Genomic DNA, 26,745 nt, shown 5'->3' with positions numbered 1-26,745 from the left:
CCTGTGTGTTATGAGGTCTCTTTCTCCTCTCCCTTAAGGATATTTACTTTTCCTAAGTTCTTATTCATAGTCCCCTCATTTTGACAGAAAAATTGGTTTCTGGTGGTTTAATTCTGCTGCTAGAAAGAAGAGGCAGCAGAAACAAATTCATCTCTAGGAGAAATAAGTGTTTCTTTCCTTGGATGCAGACAAGGTAAAGGAGTGAATGTGCGGGGAATGAACAAGCTTCTGTAGAGTTGCTCCATGGTGGGAAGGACATCTTTATTCATTGGATTCTCCTTATACTTTGGAGGTTTGGAAGCTCCCCTTGCAGGTAACAATCTGAGGTTTGAGCTGGGGGAGTGTTGTGAGCCCTCGTGAGGTCATGGGGCAGGATCACGCAGATTTTAGCAGCAGTGGTGATGCAATAGCTACCCCAGCAAGAGCTCCAGACTTGCTGCCTGTGGACCAGGAGCTGACTGGAGTGACTTTGCCATTCCTCATTTCCAGCTGCAGCACTGAGCTAAGGAACCTCCAACAGATCCCAGCACTGAGCTGTGCCTGAGCTCTGCAGCCTGGGAGTCTGGGTGGGGATGGAGTCCCAGGGAAAGGAGCACCATCCTGGGAAAGTGTGAGAAGCTGGGAAAGCTGGGAACGGCCAGAGCCGAGCCTGGCTTCAGCTGGAGCAGTGACACAGGAGCCTGTGGCTATGACACTGAGCAGAGAGCTCTGAGCAGCTCTGGTTCAGCTCATCCCCCAGCAGACTTTCAGCAAGACATTTAATCCCTTTCTGTTCCTCATCTTTCCACCTAGAATGGAGTGATAAAACTTCCTTTATCCCCAAGCTCCCAGGAGTCTGTTTAGATGGTGAGATCTTTGAGGGAGAGAAAACACCTGGCACAGTGAGGCCCCTTTGTCAAATGGATGCCATTATAATCCCTGTAATCGGAAGCGCCGCTCACCTGCCCAGCACATCTCTCCCAGCTTGGGAGTTTCCAGATCCTGACCTCTCCCAGGACTGCTTCCTAACAGCTGTGCAGACAAGCTTTCCTATCTCCCAGGAGTTTTTGAATGTCTAAAATTTGCACCTTCATAACAATTTCATTTTATTTCAGTTTCTATTTATTTTTTTTGCTAAATAAATTCCTTAAGGGTTCAGTTGAAAAAGCATTTCTTTTTTTTCTTTTAGTAATTCTAGTAATTTAAAATTTTTATTGAAACACTACTTCTCAACAGCCATCTCGCTTTTTAAAATTTTATTTTTGTCTTGGAAATATTTCAAACTGGGAGCTGATCCAAAGATGACCTTTCCCCACAGACAGTTTCAACAAATCAATATTTTTCCAGTGCGAAATATCTGTCATTGGAAACTCCTCCCTGGCACTTTTTGAACGCTGTAGGGAATGCTTTGCAGGCAGGACCTGCCATCTGAAAGCTGGTTGCTGAATGCAGAATTAGCACTAATACAGTTCTTTTGATGCCTTCTTCTGTATCAGTATAAGCTCTGAGCTGCCGCTCATTTACAACTTCCTTTCAAGTCCTGCCATTTCTCACTTGGATATTTCCCCACAAAGCTGGCTGTTTAACCATTAAAAAATCACTGACTGCTTTGCTGTTTAATGGGGAGTTTTGTTTGGGTTCCTATTGTAGCTGAGGAGGATACATGATCTCTTTTGAACAGAGCTATTAACATGATAAAACATCTTGGGAACATACAATCCCAAAGCTGATGGTTTCATCTTTGCTGGAGTATCTGAACACTGTTAAATGCAGGGGACTGGGCTAACCAGGGCCTGGGCTTTGCAGTGGTGTGGCACCAAAACACAGAGCTCAGCACCATTACCAGATTTTTCTGTAACTGGTTCCTGAAATATGCTTTGCATTTAGGATTCTGAATCAAACACAGGGATGCTATAAAAATCCAATGTTTTCCATACCTCGAAGATGGGAGATTTCAGAAAGGTTGGTGCTGCTGAGAGAGGTATTTCCTTTATTTATCTCCCTACAATTATGTGTGTGTGTACATGAATATTTGGGCATAGACACACACATATATATGCACACACCACACCCACATGTATGTGGATATTTCCATCCTCTGTACCCTACTCTGGGCTGTTTTGCAGGTGCAAACACACATATTTGAGGTGATCTCTGCCCATTGCTTCCCCATGCCATGGCTCATACTTGAGTGTGTGACCTGGCTTTATCACCTTCCATGTTCTTGTGGGCTATGGAGGGATTCTGGTTACCAGCCAAAATTGTAAAAAAATTTCATTTTTACGACTTTGTTTCTACCACCACCCACTCTGTCTTCCCAGTTTTACATCCAAGAGCAGAAATTAACCCTAATTTACATGCAGTTTATGATCCAGGGACCTGAAGCTGAACAAACACTGGTCTTGCTTAATGCACAGATATTTAGCAATGGCGCTCATATATGTCTAGAACAACTCCTTCAGGGATGTAGTGAATTCCATCACATCTTCAGCCAGGATGTTCCTCTGACAGAAAGCAGAAGCAGAGGGTTTCCTTCTGGGGGCAAAATTTCTGTCTGGGTCATTCAAGAGATCTGGCTGGAGTGTTTCTCCTCACATTCTGCTCTGAAGCTTTGTGGTTATATGTAAGAGAGGGGCTGAAGACTGGAAAAGTGGAAATACTTGCTGTCTGCATCTTTCATTTCCGAAGCTTCCCTTCATTTTACGTACCAACATTGTCCCCAGGCACAGTTTGGGAGGAGGTTTTGCTGGTAGTGCCTTCACACTGTGGTTTATGGCCTAGATTTGTGTTCTTCCTATAAAGCTTATGCTGTGGTTAATTGATGTACTTCTTGATTTTAGTCCTCTCCAGAAGGCAGGGGGTGGAGAATCTGGGAGTCATGAGGTAGAACAATGAATTTCTCAGTAAGCTCTGAAATCTCTGCCTTGTCAATGCTTCTGCCTCTCTGTACCTATCAATAAATTATATTATCGATAGGTAATTTTATTATCAATAAAACTGTGTGTGATGTCCTCATGGCTAATTGGTGTTTAAGTGCTTTCAGAGCTGTGGGTAAACCACTAATTAGTCACAGTCATTTAGTCAAAATTACTAAAGACTGATATTTTCCCATATGCTCTATTTGTTCAGAGAAAATGTCTTGAAAATTCATTGATTTAGGTTTCCCTGGAGTATTTGCTGTTGTGTTTGTTTGACATTGACTTTCTGCATTGTGGTTAATACAGATGCTGAATTGTGCTGTCTGCTTCCAGTTTTTGTGAATGTTCTTTGGGTTTAAATAGCGAAAAATTCTGTTTCCAGAAAGAAATGTGGAAATGGAGCAGGATGCAGATACTGCTGTGAAAACTGTTTTGTTTCAGTATGTTCTACATCATCACTGGGACTGGGATTCATCTCATCTGCACCCTCTCTTGTACAGATCTATTTTATAGAGACATGGTGTGTTTTATAGAGACATACCAACATGCCTGTACACAAAGCACACATGCACCCACAGTCTCTTACATTACATTGGGGAAGAACCATGAGGCTGAAGCATGTTGACTCAACCATTTAATGAGGTGCAATAAATCTTGACAAGACCAGCTGGCACTAGAATCAGGTTTCTCATCTTTTTTACCATTACATTGAAATGTGAACAATAGTGGAAAGAAATGTAATTATTCTTTGTTGTTCTTCTGGTACTCAGCTATGTAGCACTGTATTGGAATCATCCCCTTCCATGGAATGCAAAGCATGGTGGATGCTGTGGAAAATGTTACTGATGCAAAGGTCCCTTTTCCTGGTGCTTTTTCTTAAATTCTGAAGATGTTTTGATCTGGCAGGTCACAGTTGTGGTCAGCACTGAGATCCCTGCAACACACACTGGTTGAGCAGAGCAGCAGCACTGGGGAATGATCCCCAGAATATTCCCAGTCTTTGACCCTGCCTGTCACCAAGCTCCTCCTTTGCTGTACAGCACACCATGACAGCCTTTCCTCTTTCTCATTCCACCTTCTCCCCAGGGGCATTGCTGGCTGATTATTGCTACCACCAGCTGCAGTTACTTCAGTTATTTTTTTAAAAAATAGGAGCAATTAAGTATCTTGGACATCTAAGCATTTGGCATGGTTCCAAAGCACCCAACGTGGCCTCCCATATAGGATTCCTTTTTAATGGACCAGATTTATTCTTGTGAAAAGAAATCTGTTCAAATAGCACACTTTTTGTTTGGGGTAGGTTTTGTTCCTGTCAGTGGCATCCATCAATCTCTTTCATGTTTCCAGCCTCACCACTTAATGCCAATCAACCCTTAAAAAGTAATTGCTCCCAAACCAACTGGATGCCTCTGGATTCACTTGAGAAAGACTGCCTGAGCTTTGAAGTGTATCCCATAATGATGGCTGGCATCTCCAAAAGCAATAACTTCACCTCCTTGCTTTGTGATTACAGCATTTGATGTGTGCTGGGCTCTGGTGCCTGGTGGAAGGAGACACATCCTGTAAGACAAAGTTGGACCCCCCTCTGGATGGTACTGAGTGTGGCGCAGACAAGGTAATCAGGATGCTCAGCAGCAGTCACTTCTTGTTTCCCAGCATTGGGAAAAGTGTTTCCAAGATGTTCAGTATTTACCATAAACCCATAGCTGGTCGTGTTCTGCATTGTATTTGAGGTAGAAAGTGTGCAGAGCATTTAGTCTGACATTTGGGGAGGTGAGGAAAATGGGGAAGGAAAAAGAGGCTACTTAAAAACTTCATCGTTTCTACAAGTAGCTCAAGAGAACTGAGCTCAAATTCAGTGATGTTCTGTTCTTTTTGAGGTAATAATTGGCTGTATTTATTTATATATGTGTTTTTACTGGTTTGGTAACTCTCAGCCCCCTACTTACTGGTTTTGGACTCTAATTTTTTTTTTTTTTAATCTATGATATAGCTGGGGAGGTAAGAAAGGGTAAAATTAAGAAGCTGGCTGCTGAAATCAAGGATTGGAACCTTTTTTTTGCCTGCAAATAAAGATAAACAATGTCAAGAAAAACTGGGTCCTGGAAACCATGACAGGGAAACTGAAAAAAAAAAGGTTTTTATGCCCATGTTTTTCTAACTAGAGGAGTCCTGGTGACTCTTTCATAAGGTTTCTTAGCTGTGCTCACTTTGTCACATCCTGGACAGGCCAAGTTTGCTGCTTGGTCAGGAGCCAGCACAACCTATTAGAACCAGAGGGGTTTGGGGCTTTAGCCAAGTTAAGTCCAAAATACTTCAATCATTTTGTACATACTGGGAGCAGTGCTGATGAAGGCATTGCTTTGGGGTATAATTTCTTGGACTCAGTTGCTGTGAATCGTGGGGCTTCAAGTCTTAGTGCTTAGATAATTATCTGTTTTATAAAGTAAGAGGCTCAATTCTGTGATTGCTTTTTTAATGACAGAACCCCCTTCAGGGGCTTGTTGAGAGTGACACTTAAATTTTTACATTTCACCCCCTCCCTTCCTCCTTCCCCTACTGCCACCTCACCAAAGCCTCGAATCCCTAGAAACTTAAACGTGGACTTGTTGCAATCCCTCAGCCATCCTTTAAAGTCCACCTGTGCAAGGTCAGGGCTTCCTCCCAGGCCGTGCTAACATGGTTGCCTTGCAGTGGTGCCGAGCTGGGGAGTGTGTCAGTAAAACCCCCATCCCTGAGCACGTGGACGGCGACTGGAGCGTGTGGAGCCAGTGGAGCATGTGCAGCCGGACGTGCGGAACAGGCGTGCGCTTCAGGCAGCGGAAATGTGACAACCCCCCGTAAGTCCTCACACCATCCTGGCTCCTTCTGCCGTGCTGGCAGCCTTCTCCCTCTTGGGCAACCCTTGCTGCAAGAGTACAGGGGAGGCATGGGCAGCAGAGCTGGGCAGAAGCTCTGAAGAAATTTCTGATTCACAAGCTGCAATGACCAGGTTGGAATCCTGGAGTGACTTGAAGTGGTTCTGTGGAAGTGGCTTGAAGGGTCACCTTTGGAAGTTTCCCATTGCAGTGATTCAAAGGTGGATACAGTTGAATTAGATACATGTAGTTTGGCAGAAAAACTGATGCTGTGTTTCCCCTCCAGCACTACAGTGAATGAGGAGGGGCTGATCTGGATCTACAGACCAAAGTGAGCCAATGTGCCTTAGAGATCAGTTCTGCAGGAGTGCTTGCTCTGAGCTTGGGAGCAGTGCAGTGGCTGACAATGATCGGTGTCCCAGAGCTGCCTTGGCAAAGCCCCTTGAGATGCTCATAGGTCAGGATGTGCTGCATAAGAGCAGCAAGGTTTTCATGCATGCAGAGAGCCGTGGATGCTCTTCAGCTCCTGCACAGTGACTGCAAACAAGTCCGTGCTCTCTGCATGGGCTTGGATTTTTTCTGATTCAGGATGAAATGTAGGTGTTGTCCTTCATCCCTTAGGTCAGTTGAGGCCCATCTGGACGTCTCTTCATCGTTTTGGAGTACTGAAGAGGTTAAATTTAACTGCCATTTAACTGGCCGCCCTGTTGTGTATATTATAACTTCACAGCCTTGGGAGCAGCCCTCCAAATGCAGTATCTCTGACTTTATTCAGATTTTAGGTTTTCTTCTACACATGAAGTACCCAAAGCTTTTCTTTTTAAATTGGGGCTGAAATTCTGCATAGCAACACAGTCACTTCAAAGACTTGCCTAGATGATGGATAGGCTCACAATTGATGCTGTTGACCTGTAATTATGTGAAAATGATATTTTTGTTTATTGCTCTCCTTATCTGAGCTGCAGTTGCATGTCTAAAATATCCAGGTTTGATTTTTACCAGCTCATTTTCCTGAAAAGGGGACTGAGCTGGTTTCTTTGCTGTCAGCTACAGTGCTGACCAAACCTAAATCCATTCATCATCGTTCATTAAATTACAGGAAATGCTCCTTCCAACACTGCACACTGATTTTAAAATTCTCTTGCTCATATACATTCTTGGCTGGAGATACACACGTGATCCTCTTTTGCTTCAAATTCCTGGCCTCAGCCCACTTCTGCAGCTGGTTTATTCACTGTCCAGAAATACTGGCTAAGGGATTTATCTTTTATTTTGTATATATTTGGTCTTGGGATTTTTTTTTACAGGAATCTCTGCTTCTGCCAGCTGACTCTTGAGCCTGTGGGACTATCAGTATTTTTAAACCAGTTGCTTCACTGTTTGATTTGGTTTTTCCTCTCTGTAATTTCTTTGAACATTTACATGCATTGCATCCCCATGGTTGTAAGGAATGTGTCATAAGCCAGTTTGCACGTGCAGAATTTTGAGTTATACTGCCTTGTGTTCCTGTCTAGGCTTTGGACTGAGGAGAAAACCTTGGCTTAAACAGAGCATCCCTTCTCCAGTCTCCCCTTGTCATGTAAAAGGGTCACAGCAGCATAAATGGACTTTGATTTCTTCAGTTCCCTTAGTTGGTGGATTCTCTTGCCATAAATACAGTGAAAAGTGGCTGCCTACCAGAATATCTCACACAGTCACTGTTTCAGACATGTGCCAGGAGGGGCTTGGATTGCCCTGTTTATTGGAAATCCCACGTTCGAGCTCATAAATGCAAGGCTTGGGACCTGGAATTCCAGATTCCATGCTTACCTGTGGTTTTTTGTTTGTATTTCGTTTTATTTTGCAAAGAAAATACAGGCTATTGCTGAGAGTTTGAGTTTTCCTTCTTCTCTGGGGATTCATAAATAAAAACAGATAAGTTTTGCAGGTGCTTAATTCTGATGTTGCATTGGTGGCCCTTCCTGTATGTTTAAAAAACAAATGTGTGGAATGGCATGGATTTCATGGATGGAGGTTATCTGCAGCACAGGTTTGTTCTGGATACCATGCCAACAGTGCAGGTTATAGCGAGGAGGAGGAGGTGCTGATGGGATGTTTGAGGCAAGGGGCAAAGGAAGGGTGGGAGGGGGAAGATGGAACATTCCAGGTGTCTGGTGCTGACCCTGGTTTTGTTTCCCATTGCAGCCCGGGGCCGGGTGGGAAGAACTGCCGTGGGGCCAGCGTGGAGCACACGGTGTGTGAGAACCTGCCCTGCCCCAAAGGGGTGCCCAGCTTCAGGGACCAGCAGTGCCAGGCCCACGACAGGTACACCAACAAGAAGAAAAGCCTCCTGACAGCTGTCATCGTGGATGGTGAGTTTTTTCATCTCCATCTGTGATTCCTCACTGTTCTTTTGCTGCAGTTTCTCATCTGCAGGGCTCCATTGGTGGTGAGAAGGCTGCAGTAGGCCCCCTTTAGCTACAGCTGAAAGACTAATTACAATTAATTGTTCTTGGTGCTGCCCTGCTGTTCCTTTAGCCTTCTTAATAGAACATACAGAGTTGTCAATGCTTTACTCATCTTTTTGAAATGTTGAGAGAGAAGTGCCTTAACTTGATTCCCAGTCTGAAATTCCCAGCTTTTTCAACATAAAAACGTTCCAGTTAGTTTGGAACTGGAAAGAAAGGTGGATTCCCTGTGCCATATTTTAATTTATGTCACTTTGGGGCATCTCAGCATACGTAGTGGGATTACCTATCTCACCTGTATTCCTTTAACACTTCCTCTGCTGGGCTTTGCTGTTCATCTGCTATTCAAGCAGATATTGCTGGGATATGAAATGGTCTGGAGAACTTGTTCTTCTAAAATCACTGGCTGTAGCCTGAATTCTGTGAATTACAATGACTTGATCATTCTTATCCGACTGATGAATGTTCCCTGTAACAAACATCTTCCCTTTACAAATAGATACACAAAACTGTACTGACCAATTGGTTTTCTGTGCTGTTAAAGCCCAGTCTCGTCAATGTAACCCTTTAAATAGTGATATTTAAAGTGGGAAAATGACAGACTTAAACTGAAAGCCTCATGTTCCTTCAAAGATGAGATACCCAAATGTATTTATGTAGAGAATGCATCACCATTGCCTCAGACCCTTGTTTGTGCTGTTCCCAAGGGCAATTGTCATATTTCTTTTCCCAGATAAGCCATGTGAGCTCTTCTGCTCCCCACTGGGCAAGGATTCTCCTGTGCTGGTGGCAGACAGAGTCCTGGATGGAACTCCCTGTGGGCCCTATGAGACAGACCTCTGTGTACATGGCAAGTGCCAGGTGGAGTAACCTTCTCTTGTTCTATTTCTGCTGGTAGGCCCAGTCTGGGGCAGCGCCGTGCTGGGGGCTGGGAGAATGTCCCTGAGGGGAGGGGACAGCCCTGGTTTATAGGGCTCATTGCAAGTGCTCCATGGCTCTGTTATTGGTCTGAGAATTGTACTGAATGCCCGAGGTATGAAATTTTTCCTGAACAGCTGGGAATGCTCAAAAATCACATTTGCTTGTGTGCATGGCTTGGGTGGGAAGGGACTTCTGTGAGGGGAGCAGATTGGAGGAGAAGTCTGGCCTGCTTAACTGCTCTTTTTTGGCTATTAGAGAAATCCCTGATAAAAGCACTGAAGCTGCAAATCAGCTCACAAATTGTCACTAGCCTGTTACAAGCATTATCTTGCCAGAATCATGATGCTTTTGGGTCAACCTGGTGCCTTCTTAGAAATACTGAGAAAACCTTTCAGTACCAGTTGCTCCTTGGCTCCTGCAGCTACACGAGCTGGAGTCTTCAGATTGAATTCTCTTTTTCTTAAAGTGGTGCCCCATAACCCTTGCAGTGATTATTTCTCTCTAACCAAATTACACACACACCCAAAAGGAGGTGTGGGAAGTAATAAAACTTCATGGTTTGCTGAGAGAGTTTGTAATACATTGAATGCTAAGGAGGACAGCTCTTAGAGCTGGTGCTTCAGGTTCCTCAAAAATTAAATGGAGTTGTGTAAACCTATATAAGATGGAGATTTAATGTTTGCACAGGGGAAGGAAGATGAGAAAATGTGTATTTAAAGATCATAAAAGACAGGATGTTGTTTGGAGTGGATGCTCCTGATGATGGATTCAGGTCATTTGTCAGTTTGACAGGGCAGACCTTTCATGAGTTTCCTCTCTCCTGATCATGGAGCACGTGTTCAAAGTGTGCTGCACACACCACAGTGGTGGGACCTTCACTTGGCTACAGCAGCATTGTCAGGGCTGGATTCTTCCTGGCAGTTCTTCCCTTTAAGTTTCTCCTCATCTAGATGTGTATCCTGTGGTAAGATTTGCTCTTCCTGGTATTAACCAGCCCTCTGCATCCACCAGAACAGCTTTTTAGCATCACCTTTTATTTCCACTGACTTCACTGGTTTGCCCTGGGGACACAGGGCACACCAAATTTGGCATTATTTCTGGTTTCTGTGAGTGGTTAAGAAATGCCAATTTTTATTGCTTTGAGCCTTCCAGGCAGGGAGATAAATGAACACAATACCCACCTGGGTGTGAGAGAGGCTTTGGGGGCATAAAGCAGCTTTATTAATAACAATGCAAGACAGAAGTGAAAAATCTTTGGATTGAATTTTGCACTGCTGCAGGAGACACTTCCCACTGTTTCTTGACAAATGATGCTGAAGAGGCATTTTTAAATCGCTCTTTCTAATTTATTCCAATGAAGAATATGAATAGCAGCAGTCTGGGGAGCCAGTACAAGTTTCATTCTTTATAATACAAAGTGCTTTGCACATAGAGCCAGGTTCATGGTGCATCCCAAGTTACTTAATTTTTCCCAGTTTTTGGCAATATCTGAAAAAAGCTAAAACAAAAACCCATTAATAACCTTTTATAGTCAGGCCAGCTGTGCGCCTCCAGCTGTGTGCCATTGACCATTACTCTGGGCTGGCCAGTTTTATTGCTCCAAACCTTCAGAACTGCCACAAATGGTAAATCAGACATCATGGCAAGGCACCTTTTTTCATCCAGGGAGGATCAGTAGCCAGCTCTCTCCAAATGAATTCCTTTATGAGCACGGAGCACTGGAGGTACATCACGAAAAGCAAATTGCACTCTGAGTCGGGGGCAAGTGCCTTTAACTGTGCAGAGAGGTGATGACAGCTGCAGAACATTCAGTCCATTTGCATCTGGCTGAGAAAAAATGTGAAACGATCAGTTCAAGCCGAGCAGATTTGAAAGCCCTGTGAACTCATTTATAATACTCCTCTGCCATATATGCAGTGCAGTGCTGAGAATTGCCATATGTGCCTGTGTACCCCATTTGCCACAGATACTTGTCTAACTAGCTGCCTATTAAACCAATTTAATTGCCATATTCATTTAATTACTGCTTTCCTTGTTTCTTTACTCAGCATAGACAAAGCCTGGCAATAAGCATTGCAGGGGGTCTGGAGAAGAGAATAAGTGCTGAAATCAGAGGGTGGTATTACTGTTATTTATTTTCCTATGTAATCCTTCTAGTTAGAGGCTCTCAAAGGCAGGAATGACACATTGTCAGTGCAACAGACAAATTAGCAGTAACCATTGCCTGTGAACATCTAGCCCAGGAAATGTAATAGATCTTCTCCCTTCCTAGATGCTCCTAAATGCAGCTTGTGAATCGTTCTTGGATGATGAATGAATGTAGAGAAAAAAACTGTTGCGAGGAGAGGAGGGTTTTGAGAAGGAAAGCAGGAACAGATTCTCTGAAGCCTCAAAATGCCCCAAATACCTTTGGGCACTAAGAGAATTTTCCTTCAGTTTTACTTTGTGAAGTTACTACAGTTTCTCTTTAAAGCTGAGCTCCAATCTAAAAGGTGTCAATGAAGCCTTTGCTGTCAGCCTCCCTATCCCTGAAACAAAATCATCAAAAGCAGCAGCATCTCTCTATTTATCCCTTACACCTGAAGGCAGCTGGAGTAAGTAAACTTGGTTATTACTTCGATCATGCATAGAAGCACCAAAGAGCAAAGTCAGCCCTAAATTTAGCAGGGGGGTTCCTAAATCACCTAGACTTTTTCTAGCCTTACTCCTTGTTTTTGAGATGAATCATAAGGTCCTAATTTATTTTTTCCTTGTTTATTTGAGTTGGTTTTGAGGCTGAACATTTCAAATGCACCATTTCTTACCATCCTCGGAGCAAACTGGATCCCCTGTTCAAAGCATGTGTCGGTCTTTGACCTTTCCTCCTCAAAATGCACATGGTCTTCTAGCAAGGAAAATTTATTTTCCCCAGAGATTTTTCAGAGACAGAAAATCTGTAGCAGGCTGGAGAACAAGAGCAGCCTGATGTGTTGGAGGAGGAGGGTGAGTGCTCATTTAGGCTTTGCAGCAATTTGCTTTCCCTGTCATGGGCACTGCAGCCATGGGGAAGGTGGGGTAGAGCACTGCAACCTGCACTTCACACTGGGTTCATCTCCTCCCATTTCCCTTCAAGTGACAAATGACTTTCAGGGAGAGGATTCTCCTGAGGGAGAGGATTTCCCGAGGGTTTTGTTCTTCCCTGGGCCTGTGGGGTATGTGTTTGATGAGAGAACACTTATGACAACAGGGCCCTTTCTAACCCCTTACACTGTTTTGCTCTGTGCTGCTGAGGTTAATTCAAAACTGCTGGCAGAAGTGGAGCTAAAAAAAGTGTCAGATGTCACAGAGCAGAGGGGTGAGGAGAAGACAAGCTGCTCAGCTGACTGGTATGATGCACATGACCTTGTGCTGGCTTTTCTCAAAGGAGGATTAGTCTGAGCCTCATGACAGCATGAGAACTTTCCAGTGGGGACTACAGATTGTGCTTCAGGATGTAATTTAAGGTCTCTGTGAAAAGAGAGACCTCCTGTATAGCAAGAACTGGGCTAGAGATCAAGGGCAGTCTTTGCTGGGATTTAACAATTTAAGAGGTGAAGATGTTTTGGCTCTATCTGCAGTTTTCTCATGAATGTTTTGTCATATCACACCTCCTTTCAACTGGCTGGTGAATCCACAGCGTGTTTAATGAGAATAAGCCACATATTAGGCTGTCCTGGCACAACAGAATTGTTACAGAACTATTTTCTTCTGAAAGTGATTGTCACACTCTATGAAAGGGGAGCACAAATTGGAAAATGGACAGATTATCAAAAACAGCCTCTGTAAACTGGACAGGCAGAGTGTCAGGAGAGTGCCACAGGTGGCAGAGGAGAAATTGAAGTTGTCTACTGGACCTGCTTCTGGCAAACAGTTTTTTACATACTTAGTACCCACTTTTTGCATTTGATTGATGCCTGGAGTTCTGGCTTTGTCTCCTCACTTGAGTATTTTCCATGTATTATTCATATTCCTGCATTACAAACTGTGGTACAAGATGTTCCAGACTGGGTAGCTTGTCTCCATACAACAACTTGGCTTAGCACTGAACTTTGATAAATTATTTAGTGCATGTGCACAAAATCCAGAAGGATTGTCTGAACTACAGAAACCTGTTGTATAATTGCCTTTTTGGTTTTTTTTTCGTGTCTGGGTCTGTAGCAATGTAATCTGAGGTTTAAAAGAGTATCAGGGATTTGGTGAGTAAGGCATAGTGACAAAACCAAGTCTTTGTCGATATCCTACTAGTTTGTGGTGTACTTGGGGTGTGGGGTATGAAGAACAAAAAACCCATCCTATTTCCCCCAGTTTTTCTTCCATGTTGTCCCATGGAAAGCATGTAATAGAACAGAAGCAAAGGAGTTCCTGGGATGGGAAAGAGCTTTGCATTATTTGCATGTTCTCTCATGAACACAGAGGTTTTGACACATAGCCTTCAATATCTAAGTGTGAAAAATCATAAATTATTGTGTCTAACACCGCCATGAGCTGCTGAGGGATCTAAGCACAAAGTCAATGGCAGATGACATTGCAGATCTAATGCAGAAGAGATAATGCTGATTTAAAATAGGATGTGTCTAACTCCTGATCCAGCAGAGCTGCTCTGATTCAGACAAAATCTGAAGGCTTGGGAAATGACAGGAAGATATTTGCTGAACTAATTCCTACAGGGACTCCAACCCCTAGCACAAAACTTGTTGTGGAACAGAAATTGGAGTAACTCAGAGAGGAACTGTTTGATCAGGGACCCAGACTCACCTCACCCAGCCCTGACAGCCCCCACAACCCTCCACAGGGGCAGATGTGTTTAAAACAATGACATAAGAATTCTCTTCCCCTCAGATCTGAATGTCACTTGCTCACATCTGTACATTCCTGTTTCATGTGGTCCATCCCTGGAGGTATCAATGGCATTGGATATTATGGACAGAAGGAATTGGCAGTGTAGATGAATCTGTCATAACCAGCCTGCTCTGTACATGATTAATTTGTAAAGTGGCACATGTTGCATCAATATTTATATTTGATCCATTGAGACAGCCAGTTAGTTCAGCATATGGGAAGCATTACAGTTTTGTGAGCCTACAATGTCATTTCTTGCACAGAGTGGGTGTATATAACAAAAATAATTGTGTTTATGTAGCAAAACATACCCTCACAAGCTGTATCAATTGAGCTCTTTCACAGCCATTGAAAATACAAATAAAAATATCATTAAAAAATACCCAAGCAATACAGAGAATAGTTCACACAGAAGAATCCAAGTGATATGTATTCAAAAGAGAAGAGTTTTCCTATGCTGGAGCCAGCTATGACTGAAGCTGGAAATACCACCCAACAAGCAGTACTTTCAGATGTTTAATTATAAAAATGAGAAGAAGGGGGAGGGAGAGAAGGAAGGGTGGATGGAGATATCAGCTTAAAGAGAATTAATTTCAGGCCTTTGGCTCAGCAAACGTGCAGTTACCTGCCAATTTAAAGGTCGGTGTCTAGTTCCAAAATGTGGTATCAGAGCAGGAGACTGCCTGGGTGGAAGAGCTTCAAGAAACCTGTGGACACATTTCTGACTGTCCATGCTGAGGACTTGAAGCCCTAAAAGACTTATTTTCATGTTTCTTACCAGCATTCCCATGTTTTAAAGCTGCTTCCCTTCTCACCAGTCCATTCAAGACTGATGGAACTGAAAGTATCCAGCAATTGCTGGATGGGCTGGTCGATGGGCTCAGTCTGCTCATCTGCAGGATAACTCTTGGGTCAGAAAACACATGGGATGTTATTGTTATTTACAGGGTCTTTCTTTCTTCAGAATGTAAAGCTTTCCCTTTCTGCTTCTTAATTTAATTAATCCCCTTACCTTGATTGGTTGGAGTGGACAGGAAGTAACACAAAACCAATGAGAGATGGCAAAGATCAAACAACTCCCTTGAACTATTGAACTATTAGGTTTTAAGGGATTCTTTCTGCACTGTAAAAACTTGACTTTTGAGCAGTGAAACTTGGAATTTTCCCTTTGCATGTGGTTAATTAAGCTTTCACATTGTGGAAAGCTTTCTGCAGGCTGAGGACAGCTCTGTAGTTAAAGGATGGGCAGTGTAATACACAGAGCATGTTGTCAGTGGGAAACTGCTGATGTACACACTGCCAGTGCTGGAGTCTCAGGGGCTCTCACACCCAGCCACTGTGTTCTGCCCTTCCAGTCCTGTCTCTTCCCCTCTGATCCACTGATCCACTTGTTTTAAGAGTGGCCATGGTGGTGGTTTTAAGAGTATTTTCCATGTGGAGAGTTCTCAAAGGATCAGAGTGACCAAGGTGGTCACTGCAATGTGTTTCTAAATGACTTTGCAGCTTTTGGAATCCACTGTCAGATCTTACCCAAAGCTGTTTCCTTATGTACCGTTATTAAATGTACTCTTACTAAATGCACTTTCAGTTTGGAAATTATTGGAAGGCTTGGGGAGAGGGGAACAGGCTCTAATGTTTATGTAGACAACACTAAAGTGCTTCCAAGGTATTTTTCCCCCATAAAGTAGCAAGAATGCACCAGTTTTCATCTTGAAGCCATGGAAAAAAGTGTTTTATTCTCTTAGAGATATTCCTTTGTAAGAAGCCATTTCCTGGCCCAAACGTGATGGAAGCCTTAAGTCTCAGGGCCTGCATTGAGGGAAAAGTTTGCCGTGTGAATGGGAGCAATGGTGCCCTTGAAGAGGAGGGTGCAAGGGCCATTCCCAGTTCCTTCACTCACAGGGAACAGGGTGAAGATGAAAGGTAAAAACCAGCAAAGGTATTGGGAGTTACTTTTGTGGATTCAGTGGGTTCGCTCCATGCCTCTCAAGAGCCTCTCAAGTGGAAGGGTGTCAGTGAGCAAGTAAAGGTGTGAGGAAAGGGCTTGTCTTGAACCCCAGTCTCAGATGAGGGGACCCAGCCTTCTCAAGCTTTGCTGGCTCCCACTGGTTTCCATTATCTGGGAAGCTCTAGCGTAAATACAAAGCATGTGATTGCCAACTCCCCATTCTTTCCCTCCCTGTTAGAGTCCTACAGACTCCTCATGTAGCTCTGGGAATAAGTGTGGTTCAACACTCATTATGTTCCCTTTATTCATCTGTGTGCTCACATAGTGCTAATAACAATGCAGCACAATAAAAGATAGCACCAGAGCCTTAAATTAAACACAGCCTTTCCAGTATCTCAGCAGGGTGGCAGGCAGGCGTTCATTTCCAGCTGCCTTTCAGCAACCCCATTAATAAATCATCCTGATTTTCCTGGAAGGAGAACTGCTGGGACATCCTTCTGTTCTGGGGGCAGAATCACGTTCAATATCCCAAAATTATTTGTTGGACATGGGCGTGAAGTTCAGGCTTGAGAATTGCAACTGCCAAAAAATCCACAATCTTCTTCCTCCTTCTTTTAACTCCCATTTATGCATTTATACAGTTTTTTCCTGCTGTTCCTGTGCACCAGTGTAGGTGCTGTGCCAGTTAATGAGCAGCATTTCCCTGGTATGTGTTCAGGATGATCACCCTCTCTCAGCATATCTGTCCCTAATGATCTACCCAGACAAGCTCTGCATCAGCACACAGTGGAACACTGGCAATCTTTGATCCCTGAAATACATCTGGACTGAGGCAGTGGCCAGGGTCTTCTGAAACAAGGGGAATGTTGGAATTCTGATCCAAATTGAATTGCTTACACACAGCCAGGCTCAGATAAACAGCCTGAGTTCTCTTAATATTTCCCTGCTTACCCTATTTTTCAAAATGTTTGTTGTTTTGATTGTTCCCTAAGATATCTCTCCAACTTTCCTCTGGCTTCATCACAGGAAGGCAAAGAAGGGAGAGACCCAATAGCCTCAGTCAAATAAGTCTTACTAGTGACAGTCCTGCTACTCATTTGCCAAGAAACTGTTTATCTATGCAGAATAAATCTTAAACTAATTTTTAATAGTGCAATCTCTACTAATAACTTGCATAATGACAAGGCTTTTTTCAGTAGAAATTTATGTTTTAGGAGTGAATTGCTGATCAATTTAAGGGTCTTGCATGGACAGAATACAAGATTCATTTATGTAGATTAATGACAGTGTTGTCAGCCTCAAGATCTACAAGAGTGGAATGTTCACCATCATAACCCATGAATGCTTTGTGAATAACGAAGATTATGGTGATAATTCCCATAGCTACAGGAAGAATATTGTGACTCTTCCCTTGTGTGGAAGCAGAACTGTAGGTTTCATTGGAAAAAAAAATAGGTATGTATAGAAAATTATGAAAACACCATTTCTAGTGAAGCTTTAGGTGAAACTGTTAGATTCTATAATTTATTTTTCAACTGAATGTTGATTCTTAATACAGTGCAAGCATGTGGAAAATTTCATAATTGCATAGGCAATCTTGTGGTAGAAATTGGCCAGATATGGAACTGATCTGCTTCCACTGAGCTACTCTTTCATTTCAGGTATCTTGAGTCATCTGATTAATGAGGTCTTTTTTCAGATATTTCAAAAGTTTAATTAAGAGTTGAATGTTTTCTCCCCATTCAGGTTTTCAGTCAGATGTCAATCTTAGTCTTGACCTCATTGTTTAGAGATGCTCTGACCTTGCCAACAAAGTAATGGGGGTCTCTGGTTGTTGTCATTAGAAAATTGGCTGTGATGGGATCATTGGCTCAGCTGCCAAAGAGGATCGATGTGGGATCTGCAGTGGAGACGGGAAAACCTGCAAGGTGGTGAAAGGAGACTTCAACCACACCAAGGGCATGGGTGAGTAGCACTCGGTCTGGTTCTCCTGCTTGCTGGAGGAGAGTTGGGGCAGCAGTAACAGCTCTTCCTCTTGGATAGCACTGGAGTCACCTAGCCAAAACAGCTCTAGGGAGCTCCTAAGGAGCATAAAACAAACCCCAACTCACTTCAGCTGTGATATCCCATCTGCTTCTTACTCGGTCGCCCAGACACCAGCCACTGCCTCTGCCTGAAATTCAGGCTGAAGTTGTGTTTCTCATTCTGAATGCTACTGATGCTGGTGATTTTAAATAGGAGACAAAATCACAGAATCTTTCCCAGTGGGAGGGAAGTTGGATTTCAGCACCATCTTTGAGGTCTCAGAATGATGCATGTTGCATGTTGTAGATGATTCATGTTATAATCAGAATATCTCAGCTAAAGGAAAGAGCAGTGCACTCCCCTCTGAATATTTTTACTGATTCCCTGCCAGCAAAAATATCCAGTATAGGATATAAGACTTTTCCCTTTCTTGTTAAACATTAATGTATGTACAGCTTGGTGTTTGAATTAGCCTTTGTTCCAGGCTTTCTGTACTACACTTCTGAGAACCCTGTTATCACACACCCTTATTAGCCAAAGGGAGGGAAAGCCATGTCCAGAACTTGGAAGCTGCTCCAGGAGGAAACAATTGTCCAGAAAAAAAATTATTTCCCCTTCAGTGTATACAGAACTGGCATTTCTGTATGGAGAAATACATTCAAAGTGCTGCTCCAGGGCTGAGTTCCACAAAGCACATGAAAATCCCCTCTAAGCACACATTTCAATTTAGTGGCTAAAGCAGCAGCAGTGCTTAGCAGCTCCCTTTAGTCCAGGTCTCAGCTCTGAAGTCTGAGGCTCTGATTTTGTTCACTGACCTCTTCCTCTGCACCTCCTCCTCCTCACCTGTGGGGCCAGCTGGAATCTGTCACCTCCTGTGAGATGCAGGTAGATTTCCCACCTGCACCACATCTCTCTGGAGTACATCTGTGTGCTTGGCCAGCCTGTTGAATGGTTTCCTGCATTAGTGCCTTTGACTCTTTTGTCCCAATTATTTTCCACCCACTTACACCAAGCCTTTTGCATTTGATGCAAGTGGTGGGAAAAGTTCCTCATTTCCATTGAAAAAACCCCATCTATTCTCCATTTCTGTGGCAGCTCATACAGCTTTCATGGATTTCTTACATGCTGCTGAAGAGTAGCTATCTTTTTTCCAATGAGTCTACAAAACATCTTGTGCAGATAAATACAAAATTTCTGGGTCATTGCCAGGAGGTTGCACCCGTTTCCAGCTACACGGCCTGCTTGAGGTGGTGACTTTACAAGGCTGTAGGAGCAGAGCAGCTTCAGCCTTAACTGGCTGCCAGGACTCTGCAGGAGGTTTTCACCCCCAGTGCCCTGGAACCTAATCAGAAAGAATTCCTGATGACTCATGGGCAGTGTTCAAGCATTCAGATTCTCTGCTGATCATCTCAGACACACAAACCTGTCAAAGTGTTGCTTTGTCAGTGCAATGTTTCCACCTTTAGCCATCTCACGTAATCTAGAAGATAATTGTTTTTACCAGTATAACCTCATAACCATTTATTAGGTGTTTTGTTTTATTTTTAATTTAATTTTGAAAGTCAATTACATTTTATGTGTGCTTCCGTCCATTTCTGCTCACATGCTGTTTTGCAGAATCAGGTCCTCAGATGAACCCACTGAATTTCATGCAGTAAGCAAAGCTCCAGGTCTGGGTATCACAAGTGAACGTGGCATTACTCAAGGGAAAAAAAGCTTTTTATTTTTAATTGACATTTAAGCAAAAATGTGCAAAAATTTGATGGAAGCTGGAGCAAAGAAAGATCCGCAATATTCTGCTGATAACAACTTCAAGGTTTGGGTGTGTAAATGATGGCACAGTTCAGTGGCAAATCCTCACCACCTGGCTGCATTCCAAGTCAAGGCCAAGACCCTGAGTCCAGTGTGCTGATTTATTATTTCAAAAGAGGATAGACTTCAAACATCAATACATTGATTGTTTTGGAGTGGTATCTGTTTGGGGAATTGCAGCTGCAGCCTTGAGCCTTGGCTCTGCCCATAGGACTCCTCTGCTTGCAGGATTGGTCCCTCTGTGTCCTGTGATTGCAAATGATGTTGTGGAGCCCTGTGAACTGAACTAAACCCCTGCCAACTCCTTTCTGTTTCTTAGTAACCAATAGTCATTGTAAGAAGGTTTCCACATGTGTGATGGCAAAGGCAAAGGCTGTTCCCAAGTGTTTCTCGTGTAAGATACTTGAATGCTGTTTGCAGTGTCAGTGGGTGTCGGTGAAATCCTTTGGTGTTGGTCCTTTATCTTCATTTTGTCGGATTAGATGGGGAAATTTGGTATCAAAAGCCGTGGATAAACTTCAAGTCCTTTTACTGTTTCACTTGCCTTGTCAGAGATAGAATGCAGATCCTTTCCTTTTAGGGAACATATCTGTGGAAAGGAAGCCAAATTTTCATGCACCAAGCAAAAAGAACCAGGTCTATTTCTTTTTTTTCCCCAACTTTAATATCACAGAGGTTCTGCCACCCTGGTGGGAAAGATGGTGGAACATTCAAAGTGCCTTGTAGGAGATCCAGCAGTTCAGCTCCTAGCACCTGTGATCCAGGGTGATCCAACTGGAAATGGACCCCATTTTTCTGCTGGAGAGGAGGTCAAAAGCCTTAATTTATGATGCTAGACATCTCATACACTTGTGTGCAGCTGGCTGTCTTCAGCAGGCCAGCTGAATGCACTGTTTAGACTGAGGTTTCCTTTCGACTGGCAGCATGCCTTGTACCTATTTCTACAAAATAATTTTTCAAAACCAAACACAGAGTTGTTTTGAAGTCCAGCTCTGTCACTCTGCCACTGTAAAGGGGACCTAGAAATGAAGGACAGCTCTTGGACTCCTGTCTGTTGGGGAGCTGATTTATCACTGACAACTTCCCCAAGGTTGTGCCTGTAATGCTCAGAGACCTGGATCTGTCTCTCCTGATTTTTCTCAGCCACATCAAGATTTTCATTTATTATTGTGATTCAAAATAATTTATGGTTATAATTCAAAAGAATGACCACAGATGTTTGGATTTTCTTTTTTAATGGCAGAATCTAATAAGGTGAGATATGCCAGTTGTTGTAACTGTCATTTTGGAAAAGTACACCTTTGCTAGGAATTTTTCTTTTTAAGATGGTAGAAAAGTAGAGGTTTTATTGCATATGCTGTTTGTCCAGCACTTACTAAAAGAATTTTGAACAGTAGTGCTGTCGTGCTGCTCTGGGAGCATCTTTAGCCAACACAAAAATATCTTTTTTTATCAATAGGGTGCACATGTAAATTACAAGAAAATAGAACTCTACCTAATCTTTAACTCAGAGATCTCTTATGGGTGTTTCATCAGAACATGCGAGTTAGAAATCCCAGTTACCAACTTTGCAGCAATAGTAGGAGGCTTTGAAATTCATCCATGGCTCTTCAGAGAAATTATTTTCTTACAACTGAGCTATCCCATGGCTGGAAGTGGACTGGTGCCAATGCAGGATTTATTCTCAAGCTAAAAGCAAAGGAGAATTATCACAGCTATTCAGGAAACAGACGCATAATTTGCACTCCACTGCAACAAGTAGCAATCAGCAAAAGCTGCAAGGTGGGAAGGAGATGGAGTCTCAGCTGATGCCTATCCCTGAAATACCATGGGAGCTTTGCTGGCCTTGGCTGGCAGGTAGGCAGGACAGCCTGATCTCCTTGGCTTCTACCCCGAGATCTTTGTTCAAAGCACTTTTGGGAGGTTTGGTAATGGGCTGGGCACTGTTGACCTTCTCACACCTGATTTTGGTGTGTACAGGGATAAGATAGGAAGCTGCAGTGCCCAGGGGTTGCTACTTTCAGCCATGGGATCATTTGTCCTTCACCTCTGGGTCCGTCTTTCACTGCAGTGTGAACCAGAAGAGTTTTGCAGTAGATCAGTGACATTCTGAAGTTCACACTAAACTTTCTGTTCTTTTTGGGAGTAATAACAATGGCTAACAATGGATTTTTCTGTGTGGGCTGCTTTCCTCTTGCAAATCTCTCCAGCATTTAATTGAAGATACAGTAGCCACTGTTCACATATTAATCTCCTTGATGACAAAGCCACCTCTTTGTTCTGGTGTCTCTCCTAATACGAGTTATACCATAAAATTTGTATCTAGGATTTGCTTCAATCACAGTCTTACATTCCTGAGACACTGATGTAATGCAGATTATCCAGAAAGATTGGTGTGTGCCAAAGTAACTGTTCCCAAGGTGGAGTATACTGCATGCAGCGCTATAAATTATCAAATAATGAAGTTCTCCTGTTGTATTTTCAAAGCTTCATCTTAACACGCTGATTTATGGGTGAAATTACTAAAAATACTGCCTGATAGTTGCCAAATCTCATCAGTCTTTAACCAGTTCCTCATTTAAAGATGAACTTTAAGACCAACCTTGCAAACCCTGGCCTTGCAGACAATTATCCTTAGACCTAACAGAGCTTTGAGAGTCCTTGACTGCCAACTCTGAGACTTTTTTTGGTCATTCCAGCTGACACTTGATAATCTTTCTGGCAATCTGCAGTTACGGTTTGCTTAATAAAATGTGCCTGGAAAACACCGGAGGTGTTTCCTGGTGCAGTCAAAGATCAGGAATCTGTGACCACAAGCCTCCCACCAGCTCTGAGGACCAGAGTGGAGTGGTGGAGATGATCCAAGTTTGTACCTGTGGCAAATATGCATGAGTGATATCCAGTCTGTTTGCAGCAGAATTCGACCACTAACTCACCCAACATCGCTGGAGGTAATGAATGAGTGTCCAGGTGCTCCTGGTGGGACATGCCCAAGGGTTCTGCTTCACCTCTGAGAGGACAGGCCAGATCCAAACCCCTGCAAAGCATTTGGGAATTCTCTAACGGGAGAGTGAAGGTCAGCAGTCAGGTTTGTGGCACAGTGAGATAACACAGTGTGTTTCTTTTTATTCAGGAGCTGTGAGTGCAGCCCCCCAAAGCCACCAATCAGGATTAGAAATTACACAAGGAGAAAAAATCTGGTGTGAGACCAAACCAAACAGTCTCCAGAACTAATACTCTATTAATAGCTCACACTTGACTATTGTAAAATGTAACATAAAAATCACCTTTCCACGTGGTGTTTCTCTCATGGCACAGTGATGAAATGAGTGTGTTTAATGGCTTGAGCTGAGCCTCCAGCACAGCTCCAGAGCTTGCTCACCTCTAAAGCAGGTGACACACTCCTGGCTGCTGCTGGGTCAGGGGACAGACCCAGAGTTCACTGAACTTAGTGACTGCCTTCCACTAAATTCAGAGTAACTTTGTCTCCAACCCCGGCATGATTTAGCTCTGGGCATTTGTATCTGGTTTAAAAACTAAATAAGTAAATAGTCCCCTAGTAGGTACTTTAAATTTCCTGAAACTTGGGCATGTTCCAAACTGGCTTCCTAACAGGGGTGTTCAGGGTGTATCAGGAGCTATTTCCTTGTGACTGGTCACTGGTCACACTTTTGCTGTGTGTTCATGTCTTGAGTAGCTGTTGGTTGGGTTTACATGCAGCTGCGTGGGATGCAGTGAGGATATTTGATATCTGACTGTATTGACTGTGATTTGGTATCTCAGCTGATGAAAAACCAACTCCTGGCAATGTCTAGGATAAAGCCCAACATCTGTTTGCTCTGATTTCATAACAGATTTCCGTATTGCCTTTGTAAAATTAACCCTGGAAGTAATGATTTTTCCTGGTGAAACCCAGGCTGGAACAGCAGCTGGGAGAGCCTCTGCTCTGGCTTCTGTGCACAGACAAGGTCTGAGCTCTGCTGCCCCTCTCTCTGGTTTTCCTGCAAGGGATGAGTGACCACTTCTGACATATCCTGAGTAAGGGAGAAGTAATTGAAGAATAAAAAGTGCAAAGAGAATTGAGCTAAAGGGTGAGATGAAAGTGTCATTCAGATACAACAAATCAGGGAAAGAGAGAGCCTGTCTGGCCCAAGTCAGCTGCCCACCTTCTGCACCTGATGAAAGCCAAGAACTCAAGCTTTACTCATGAAATAAATATTCAGGAAATGAATCCACCATCTGAGACCCCAAATCTGTCTCACTCCATGTCACAATGGAAGGAGAATCACTTAGTCCTGAGGTGCAAGAGACTGTCACCATACTCCTTGGAGTCCTCCCTGTATCAGCACAGCAAAAGCAGGGCTACACTTTTATCCCTAAAATAGCTCCCTGAACACTGCTAAGTGCTAAAGGAATCGCTGCTCCCTGTGCCAGCACTTCTCCAGCCCATTGCTCAAGACAGCCCACAATTCCCATAAAGGCATCACTGACACACAACAGCTTCACAGAGCCATTTAAAGCAAGAAAAGTGGATGAGGGAACATACAGGATAAGCTGCTTAACATCTAAAAGAAAGAGGACAGCAATAACCCCAAAAAGGTGCCAAGTGATAAACTGCAAAGTAAACTGGGTGGCCAATTAGAAGGAATCAAGTCATGGTTGTGATGAGATTAGTGTCATCTACAGAGGCCTGATTCAAAGTCCATTGAAGCCAGTGGAAAAACTCTGCCTGGCTCTTTGAAATGGGCCCTGCTGTTCCTCTGCTTTATTATTTAAAGGCACCGCTTCCACCCCATGGAGCAAGTCTGTAACTCCACGTGTCTCCATAGTGGGGGAAAAGAGGCTGCATTTCCTTGTAGCTCCTGCTTATTCCTACTGTATTCTGTAAGTCAAAATTGGTCTTTGAAAAATTGTTTAGAGTTGGCCAGTGGTCAGTCCTGGAGAAACTTCCAGCTCTGTTATTGCGTTAAATCTGAGCTGTTGAATTTTCAGCAGCCCAGTGCAAGGAGATCTTTATCTCCTCCAGAATTTTTGTACAGAGCTGAAATGTAAATAAAAACAAACTTTTTCCCTCATTTTTTCCGCTAATTCCCTCTGTTCAGTTTTAGCATCATCAAAACGTTTTGTAGAAGTGAGTCCTTTCTGACACCACAGCCTTGACAGGGAAGACAAAGCAGGAGCATCTTTTGGAAACATCATTTCACATGTCTGTTCTGTGCAGTGTTGCTCCTGACAGTCACACTTTGCAGTGTTCTCATGCATCCCTGCCAGTACTGCAGGAAAACCAGGGTGATTCGAAGGGTGCAGATCTAATTAGAGCTAATTAACAAGGCTGAAGTCGCAGCTGAGCAGCACTCATGCATTTTTGCTGAAATGTTAGTCATGACCACGCCTGTGACAGCAGTGACAACTGGCTGCCAGCACAGGGGTCTCATTTGGAGTGTTTCTCACTCAGTCCCCAGCCTGGAGTTGAGTTTTTCTCAGGGAAATGTGGGATGGCTGCTCCTGGCTGGCCCTGCCTTTATTCACCCCTTTTTTGTTGCTCTAGGTTACATCGAAGCCGCTGTGATCCCTGCGGGTGCCCGGCGGATCAGAGTGGTTGAGGACAAACCTGCTCACAGCTTTCTGGGTAAAAAGACAAAAGAAAAAATGTTTTTATTAAAATTCAGCTGTTTTCTTTTAAAAATGACCCTTCTCTAAGGGACCTGTAAGGTTTGTTGCTGCCAGGGAGGGGCTGGTGATTTGAGTCTTGCTGCAATGTCTGCTTTTGTGGCTTGGTTTCATGATGTTTGTGATGTGATAGTATGTGACACTTACAGGCCCTGTGCAACCTGGAAGGACCAGAGAGTACTTTTATATACAGACAGAAGAGTTCCTGAGCAGAATTTGGCAGTGGTTTGCACAGGGCTGCCAGGAGCACACAGCACTTCAGGAGGGAGTGGGGAAGAGAACAGTGTGTTTAGAGAGGGGAATGGCAGAGGTACTGGTAGGAAGGCGCCCAGCTCAGTCTGAAGCAGAGGCAGGACAGGGTAGCTGATATCCCTCAGTAACCTGCTGCCATTTCCTACAGCAGCACATTTTCACTGGATGCTGTACCCAAGACCTGATCCTGCATTCTGAGATGGGCTTGGCTGCAGCCTCTAGTCCACTTGCCTCTATTTTATCAGGCAAAAAAATTTGTTTAATCCTTTTGTCATTTCTACTTCTGCATTCCTTTAGAGGGGAACAGGCATCTCTCCTCCTTTTCCTATTGGGAAAAGAAGGTTTAGACATGGCTGATGGGTAAGATTTGCATGTGAGGTTGTTGTAGGGCAGAGTCTGTCAATGAATTTGTTGTTCAGTTACTCATTGCATAAATTAAAGGTCAGAATGGCATTTGTAAAGTGCAGCCAGTCAGTTACACTGAGGATCTGTCAGTCTGGTCTTCTGCCTCTTCTCTGCAATGTTTGAGGCATTTCCTTCTCTGTCATTACTAGATATTAGATAAGGGGTTTTATCCCCATCTACTTGTAGGGAGTCCAGGTCACAGAAATGCTCCATTAGCCGTGAATTTATACAGGAAGCCAGTGGCAGAGCAGAGGCTTCAGAGAAAATTGCCCAAGATCCAAAAAACCCCCAACATGGTCCCAGAGCTGCATGGCCATGGAATTGCTTCCAGAGAGGAAGGAACTCTGAGAGGATTGCAGAACTTGTCACTCTCTTGTTTGTGAAGAGGAAACTGAGGTGTTTCAACTTGCTCATGGCTATTCAGGGAGTCAGGACAAAGCTCAGACCTTGGTCTCTGATTTCCACATCTTTTGATTATAATTCTTCATCTCCAGCCAAAAGGAGATGTTAATATCCAGCACCAGAATATCGGATGCTGCTGAAAACGTTTGCATGGTGGCTGTGTCAGGGTTTCAGCTCTAGTGCTACTGATTTTCTGTCTTGAGATGTTGCTGCAGTTGGCAATATCACTGGGAAAGATGCTTTTGTTCTCT

The 26,745-nt window shown here is 43.5% G+C and overlaps 1 protein-coding gene across 1 annotated transcript in view; it reads left to right on the top strand.

The window, feature by feature from the left end:
• Nucleotides 1-26,745, top strand: part of ADAMTS17 (ADAM metallopeptidase with thrombospondin type 1 motif 17) — a 155,989-nt gene that overhangs the window by 85,001 nt on the left and 44,243 nt on the right. The window contains exons 11-16 of the mRNA XM_036389977.1: nucleotides 4,411-4,512; nucleotides 5,592-5,737; nucleotides 7,940-8,106; nucleotides 8,936-9,063; nucleotides 17,773-17,893; nucleotides 25,314-25,394. Of these exons, the coding sequence (XP_036245870.1) occupies nucleotides 4,411-4,512; nucleotides 5,592-5,737; nucleotides 7,940-8,106; nucleotides 8,936-9,063; nucleotides 17,773-17,893; nucleotides 25,314-25,394 (745 nt within the window). The remainder of the gene's footprint in view (nucleotides 1-4,410; nucleotides 4,513-5,591; nucleotides 5,738-7,939; nucleotides 8,107-8,935; nucleotides 9,064-17,772; nucleotides 17,894-25,313; nucleotides 25,395-26,745) is intronic.

Source organism: Molothrus ater, chromosome 13 (genome assembly GCF_012460135.2).
Source record: "Molothrus ater isolate BHLD 08-10-18 breed brown headed cowbird chromosome 13, BPBGC_Mater_1.1, whole genome shotgun sequence".
Classification (NCBI taxonomy): Eukaryota; Metazoa; Chordata; class Aves; order Passeriformes; family Icteridae; genus Molothrus; species Molothrus ater.
Note: the sequence above shows the minus strand (reverse complement) of the source record. Positions and strands in the feature narration are given on the sequence as shown.